This window comes from Mizuhopecten yessoensis, unplaced genomic scaffold (assembly GCF_002113885.1).
Source record: "Mizuhopecten yessoensis strain PY_sf001 unplaced genomic scaffold, ASM211388v2 scaffold8469, whole genome shotgun sequence".
NCBI classification, from domain to species: domain Eukaryota; kingdom Metazoa; phylum Mollusca; class Bivalvia; order Pectinida; family Pectinidae; genus Mizuhopecten; species Mizuhopecten yessoensis.
In genome coordinates, this window is record NW_018407563.1 from 582489 (window position 1) to 590376 (window position 7888).

The window sequence follows — 7888 nt, forward strand, 5'->3', positions numbered from 1 at the left end:
CACTGTCTAGAACATCCTTGGAGTACCAGTATGCTGTAATCTTAGAACTTATAGCTGCAACATAAACTTTTGACTTAACAGTGGTTGAAACTAAACATTCTTGATATAAGAAGAGTGAGACTGGTTATATTCACCCTGTTAAAAATTGTTTGTTTACTCTTCAGAAGAAATAAGTACATGTAGTTCTGATATGACAACTAATAATGGTTTTTAGGCGTAATGTTTTAAATATTTGTTAAGATGAAGGGTGCATTTTACATAAAGCTTATGACAGAGCATGTTTTATTGATTAATGTAATTTAATCAGAGTGTTTCTCTTTATTTTAGGACAACATTCATAAGATGTTGAACCAACAGAGTGTGGAGGACATGGACGGAATGGACAGTGGTCATGTGGAGATGACCAGGGACACACTACAGCAGAGCATCATGTTAGGACAGCACCTCAGTAACATACAGAGGTAAAGCACGTTCTCTAGCCAGAGGGTGACCAGTCGGGTCGGAAACCTTCAGTTCACCAATCTGGTTATAATGAAATAGGTCAGCTACTGTTTAGGTTACATTAAGACACTGTAGAACAATAGTCCTCTATACTGACCACCAAGTCCTGCCTACTGAGTCACTCACGCTATGCACCCTAAACTTAAAACAACTATTGCAGCCAGACAATATTATCATGGCCAAACTTCTGAAACTATATTTGACGAAAGCCTACACTTTTAACATGAACTTACAATTTGACATGAACTAACAATTATGATATGAGGTTATAATTTTGACAGTAACCTATTAAATACTCAGCAGAGTTTCATAAGTTGTACATCATTTTACAAAATCAAAAAATGTGTTGTATGTATGTTGTTTCCAGTACATGTATTATCTCCAACACAACTTAAAATGATTAACTGTTACCGATTTTGTGTTACAGGTATGACGTTTCAAGTAACCCTGCTGACACAACATACATTCCCAAGATTAACTACATGTCCATGTTATTTGACTCGGACTCGGACAGCTCCATGGAAATCAACGCCATGGCAATGAAATACCTCAATGATGAGCAGCTCACACAGATGAGTAAAGCTCATTCACAAGCTGCTCGCTCAAAGGGCTTGACAAAAGGCGCGAAAGAAAATCAACGACTAGCAATGCTTAAACATGTACTACAGAATGACAAGGATTCTACCCCTAATGTGACTACGATGGGCATGTCTCCTAACGACATGACCTTTGCCACAAGAAACTACATGGAGAAACATGGCCTCCTGAGCGAGACTAACGGTGACAGTACCAATAGTGGCAACACTATGATAGACAATACTTATCAGTTAAAACTGGACTACAGTATGGCTACTTCGGGCTCTGACACGCCTGCCTATGTCACCCCAGAGGTGCATCGACACAGACCTGTGAAGGGGGGAATCACCCCCCAGAGTAGGACACCCAATAGTCACAATGTCTCTGGCAGTCCTTTAGTGCACAAACAGCTGTTAACAGATAAAATAAGAAGTCCCCAAATTAATGGCCATAGTAATAAAGATTACGGGAGCCCTTATGTAGAGAAGACACCGAAAATAGGAACCCCATATTCTAACTTTTCCCATGTGACACCTAAAAGTACTCCTACCCGTGGTGTACAGCAGTTCTCCTCCCCTCAGCAGGTGCACACCCCTGCCAGGACCTGTCAGGGAGGAGGTCAAGATAAATGTTTTACACCACAAGGTCGGGCAAGCAACAATGCCACGCCGACCCAACAACATCCTGCTTCAAGTACACGCCCACAGGGTTACCATGACTACAGCAGTCCTGCAGGGGACAACCGGCGGGTCGTGTCTGGGGACAGGGTGCTGAGTCCAATAGCCAGGGAACCATCCCCTCCTCCAACTCGCCATTCCAAGGAGGACGATGACAACATACTAGATATTACTCGTCTTAAGACACTTCCTAAGCTACTTTAATGTTGGTTGTGTATAGTTGGATCAAAGTCATTTTAACTACCAAAGATAGGCGGGTAGCAAGTAATGGTGGTGCTGATATTAGCCAAAGTGATTTTTTTATTTAAAGCAAATTATGACAGATATTTTGTAGCAGTTTTTAGATAGGCATTAATAAAATTAGGTCATGTATAAATTGTTTGTAGATAAAACGTTGATGATACAACAGTAATGAGTGATATTCAATAATAATTGTAAGCTCTGTGGATCGTCGTGATGTTAAATGTTTGTTCTGAAAGTTTAGAAGTATATATTCTCTAGATAAATAATTCTATGTATTTGTACATGTGTATGCACACAACTACAACACAAATTTGCTACTGTGATACCCTGTATACGTTGTTTTGTAAATATGGTATCCATGGCAACGTCATTAAGTTTCCTGATGTCTGTATATAAGTAAGAAGTTGATACATAAGCCTAAAAGGCCAATTATGATTATGTAATCTCTGTGAATGAAATGGCTTATAATAATGAATGAAAGTATAGCTCGTCTGTGAATGAGGGGAAAGCACGTCTGTGAATGAGAGGAAAGCTCGTCTGCGAGTGCCAAATGAACCTGAATAGTAAATTATGTATCTCACCTTTTCCCTTTCACGGTACATGTATGAAAGTATAACTATCACATTGATAGTGTTTGAATGACTACGAGAACTGTGACGAGGGAAGGGGCTTGTGTATAGATGTTTGAACAGCACTTGTTGTGTACAATGATAGCACTGTTTATTGGCGATCCCTGTGTGTAAAATGGATCTGTTTTCAGTCTGTGATATTTTGTGTTTCTGAGATTGTTTATTGTACTTTTTGTACGAGTCTCTACCATTCCTCCCAGTTTTCTCACGTTATTGCTGTCAACAGTCTTGTTGACAATATAAGATCAGGTTTTGCTTTAAATAAAAACCATAAATTCAATTTCTGAAATATAGCTTAAAAAGCATGAACATTTACCATTTTATCTGGGCATTCAATTATTATGGAAATGAGACAAGTTTTATGAGATGGTAGTTAAAGTGATGACTGGTAGCTAGTTGCACTCTTTTGTTGAAACATAATTTTAAGTAAGATTATGGCTGTCTTTAAAACAAAAACATAACTACATAGGTATTACAAAAAACTAAATACAATTTATTTCTGCCCATACTTATGAATATGATATTTTTATGATTTATATGATTTTCTGTACAAGTATTTCCATGAAGTGTCCAATCTCAATACTGTCGCTAAAAGTTTACCTTAATGCCAAATTCTTCCGTCAAGTAGATTCCTTTTATCAAAATCCTATTACCTTTGCTCCTTCAAATGGACATTAAAGAGAAAACGTATCACCATGACCAATAGGCTAAAAAATGGATTTGATTACCTTTTTCCTTTCCAAGTACATGTACTTGTGTGTAATGTATTAGACTTGGAAAATTAGAAATCTTACATGTTAAAAGCATACAATATTTAGGATCATGTTCCTTTGAATTACATTACCAAGGAAAAGTGTACCAGTTAGTGTACTTTAGCAAGTACTGTCAAACTTATTTTATCACTATGAAATAATGATAACTCAATTACATGGAAACTGAAATTATACTGTCAAAGGTAGCTTTCTCTGTGTAACTTTCGATTTCAAGATACAAATAGCTTTTAAAAGCACAATACGAGATGTTTTTTTACCTGTTATGCCACATAGTGCTATTGGTGTATTGTAAGTTTGTTTTAATTTGATAGTGTTTGAACTCTGTTAAGTAAAATGTGTTATCTTCTCAGGGTTACCACATGCTAGTGCCAGTTTGTCTCGCATTCTACCCTTGTAACCTGAAATATGTACAACTTTTTTGTTCACAGACAATTAAAACAAAAAAAATAATTTGCTCAAAGGTTTTTCTCCAAAATACTCACAACTCTGTCCGTCCCTCATTCTTGGTGTATTTTAATTCTAACCATGTATAGTGATCAATGTAAAACTAACTTATATAACATATGTATTGGCTAAATCAGGCAAATGGTTATCAAAATATTCAGTGAAGGGTATTAACGAATATACCGAAGAGACATGGGTGTCCCTTAAAAGTCTTTTTCCCTCCCTATCTGAGCTGTACAGTATAACCAGACTTATTAGATTATTTCTCTGACACATTGTGTAATCAAGATGTTTTAGTTCATTATTGCATCATTATAATTTGGTAAAGATTTTCTTATTTATCAAGATTTTGCATTCAAATTTATCAACATTTTTTGTTGTTGAAGTTAAATGGCAAGTTAACCGATTAATTCAAAAATTTGTTAAACAAAAGTAATGGAATTGTATGTACCATCCTGTTAGTAATGCATTCTTGCCCGGGGTGATTAGTCTGTTTACCAGTATGTGTGAAGTGCAGGGTATATCGGGACTAGAGGACTTGCTGTGTATTTAACGTGTGGTCATCAGTTTGAAGTGAAGTGTGAAATGAAGATGTTTAATTCATTCCATCAATAATCGTTGGTTCCATCCTTCATTTACACAACCGTTACCTGTAACATCTCGGGCACTCAGATTTTCGTTGCAAACATCAATAATTGGTCAATTTGTAATTTGAGCTCAGTCAATTAATATGTATGCATTTAGGGTAGGTAGCAGCTAGTCTAGTAAATTATATTGCTGTATTTTGTATAAGTATCTTGCAACCCATATAAACAAGACATAAGTAGCATTAGGTCTAACCTAGCATCAATGGAGACGATTCACATTACGTCTTTGTTGAGTGATGTTTCTCACATGATTTGACAGGAATACAACTGTATCGTAATTCAATAGAAGACCGTGAAGGAATCGAGTCTATGACAGGTTGGTTAACGCCATAGAAAACTAGTAAATTTATTTCTACTCAGATTCATGGCAGTGATGTACTGGGACATTATTTAAAATACATGTACAGCAATTATCATACTGTACTAATGTTCGTTCAAATGATTCAAATCAAACTTATTTATTTATGAATTTCTAAGATGATTATTATATGGTATTTTTTAAAGGAAATCAATTAATTTAATTAGTAGTAAATGTAGTACACAAAGTTACACCCCCCGCTCCCTAAATTAGTCATTTCTCTTTAAAAAAAAAAAAAGGATTTTGTCTCTCAAATTAAAAACAAAACTTCTTAAATAATGTTCAGATTTTAATGTTAACACTTCATCAGTATATGAATTAGTTGTGCAGAGTAACACTCCTTTTGCCAAAATAAATTCAAAACTACTTCTCCTGAAATACTGCATCGATTTCACTTTGTCTATAGACAAGGTTGTTGTAAACTGGTAGCTGCATTTCAGTTTTAGAGTATTTGTTTGGACTAATATTCCCGTGTTGTTTTCAGTCAGATCTATCAGAAATACTTGGATTGATTGTTTTCAGTTAAGGACACACTAACACGGATGAGTGGGGGTATTTATGTAGGCTTTTGTTTTACAGTTATAGTTCCCTCTACTATAGATAAAAGTAATTATCTACTCTGATGTCTCGCCCTTCGAAAGGGTTTAAGCCAGTAAGAACACCATAGCATAAGTAAGTATCAGTAAAGAAAGTTATCAGAATCTTAGTCTATAGCTTCAGGCATCGAGTTTATACTGATGGTAGAATGTCTAGATGTTTTGTTTTTTATCTGTTTTAATATTTTTATGTATTTGTTTAGTACTATTTATTAAATTATGAGTTATTTTTGTAGAAACTGTAAAGAACAAAAATATCTTCAATAAATTATTTTATAACCTAAGCTGTTTTTATTTGTTAATTACGTGTCGAGGGCATTGATGGAGCCAGGAGGTTACAGATAGTTATTATACAACTTAATTGTTGTGAGCATTTTCATCAAAGGTAAGCATATTTGCTGTTTAAAATGTGAGCCCTGGTTTCCTCCTGTGCTTGTGATGGGGAGATCACCAACAGTTAATAAATGAACAGGGAGCTTCTGTTTGGTTAATAGAGCATTTTCTAAAACTGAAGTCTATTCCAAAATGTTGCCCCCATAATATAGTGCACAAGTTTGTTCTTTAAAGTGATTCATCTTGAAGCAGTTCAAATGTTTGTTAGTTCAGTCCACGATTTACCTTAACAGTTCTGATTTTAAATAAAATAAAATATACTGTAACTGTAAGAGAGTGGTGTGCTTCCACCAGGGATAAATCCAGCGACCTTTAGCTCTCTGGTCACACACTCCAAGGCAAGATGTTCCATCTTGTGTGCAGCTAGAAGACGACTGTAATCCTATTTACATTTAAAACTTTCCACACTACTCTCCTTGTAAATATGTTTGTCCCTAACCAGTTTTAACTTGCAGTGGAGATCAAATCAGCGACCCCAGCTTCCAAGCCTGCTGCTTTACTAAATAGAAGTTCTGTCTAGTATTATGTTAGAAACTATAAACTTGAGCCTTGAGGTCAGTGATTTTTGTCAGCTCACCTGGCCCAAAGGGCCAAGTGAGCTTATGCCATGGTGCAGCGTATGTCCGGCTTTAATATTTTACTTTAAACAACTTCTTCTTAATAACCAAGAGGCCTAGGGTGATGATAATTGGCCAGTAGCATGCTTGGATGAAGGGCTGCCAAGTTTGTTCAAATAAATGACCTTCACCCATTTTCAAGGTCACAGGGGTCAAATATGTTAAAAACTTAAACAACTTCTTCTGAATAACCAAGAAGCCTAGGATAATGATATTTGGCCAGTTACATGCTGAGATGAAGGGCTAAAACTTTGTTCAAATGAATGACCTTTACTTAAATTCAAGGTCACAGGGGTCAAATATGTTAAAAAAAACTGTATAAACAAAAGGCATAGGATGGTGCTTTTTGGTCAATAGAATGCTGTGATGAAGGGCTACCAACTTTGTTCAAATGAATGACCTTCATCCATTTTTAAGGTCACAGGGGTCAAATATGTTTAAAACATTTAAACAACTTCTCCTGAATAACCAAGAGGCCTAGGATAACGATATTTGGCCAGTAGCACACTGGGGTAAAGGGCTACCAAGTTTGTGAAAATGAATGACCATGACAAATATTCAAGGTAACTGGGCTCAAATATGTTTAAAACCTTTACACAACTTCTGCTGAATAACCAAGAAGCCTAGGATAATGATGTTTGGCCAGTACCATGCTGGGATGAAGGGCTACCAAGTTTATTCAAATGAATGACCTTGACAAATATTCAAGGTCACAGGGGTCAAACATGTTTAAAACCTTTACACAACTTCTGCTGAATAACCAAGAAGCCTAGGATAATGATATTTTGTCAGTAATTTGCTGTGATGAAGGGCTACAAAGTTTGTTCAAATGAATGACCTTGACAAATATTCAAGGTCACAGGGGTCAAACATGTTTAAAACCTTTAAACAACATCTTCTGAATAACCAAAATGCCCAGGGTGATATTTGCCAGTAGCATGCTGGGATGAAGGGCTACCAAGTTTGTAAAAATGAATGACCTATATCTATGTTCAAGGTCACAGGGGTCAAATATGATTAAAACTTTTAAACAACTTCTTCTGAATAACCAAGAGGCCTAGCATAATGACTTTTGGCAAGTAACATACTGGGATGAAGTACTACCAATTTTGTTTAAATGAATGACCTTGACATGTATTCAATGTCACAGGGGCAAATATGTTTAAAACCTTTGAACGACTTCTCAATAAGCAAAAGGCCAAGGGTAATGATATTTGGCCATTAATATGCTGGGATGAAGGACTACCAAGTTTGTTCAAGTGAATGACCTTCACCCATATTCAAGGTCACAGGGTTCAATATGTTTAAATCTTTAAATGACTTGTTCTTTATAACCAAAAGGTCCAGGGCAATGATATTTTGCCAGAAGTGTGATAAGGGTTGGAAGACTATAAATTCTGTTCAACCTAAAGTCCTTGTTCGACATTCAAGGTT

At 36.0% G+C, this 7888-nt stretch overlaps 1 protein-coding gene across 1 annotated transcript in view; it reads left to right on the forward strand.

Annotated features, from left to right (window-relative positions):
* LOC110456040 (SCL-interrupting locus protein homolog) overlaps positions 1 to 5670 on the forward strand; it is a 23595-nt gene extending 17925 nt beyond the window's left edge. The window contains exons 15-16 of the mRNA XM_021506564.1: positions 328 to 461; positions 929 to 5670. Coding sequence (XP_021362239.1) covers positions 328 to 461; positions 929 to 1958 — 1164 coding nt within the window. The 3' untranslated portion in view covers positions 1959 to 5670. The remainder of the gene's footprint in view (positions 1 to 327; positions 462 to 928) is intronic.
* Positions 5671 to 7888: the final 2218 nt, after the last annotated feature.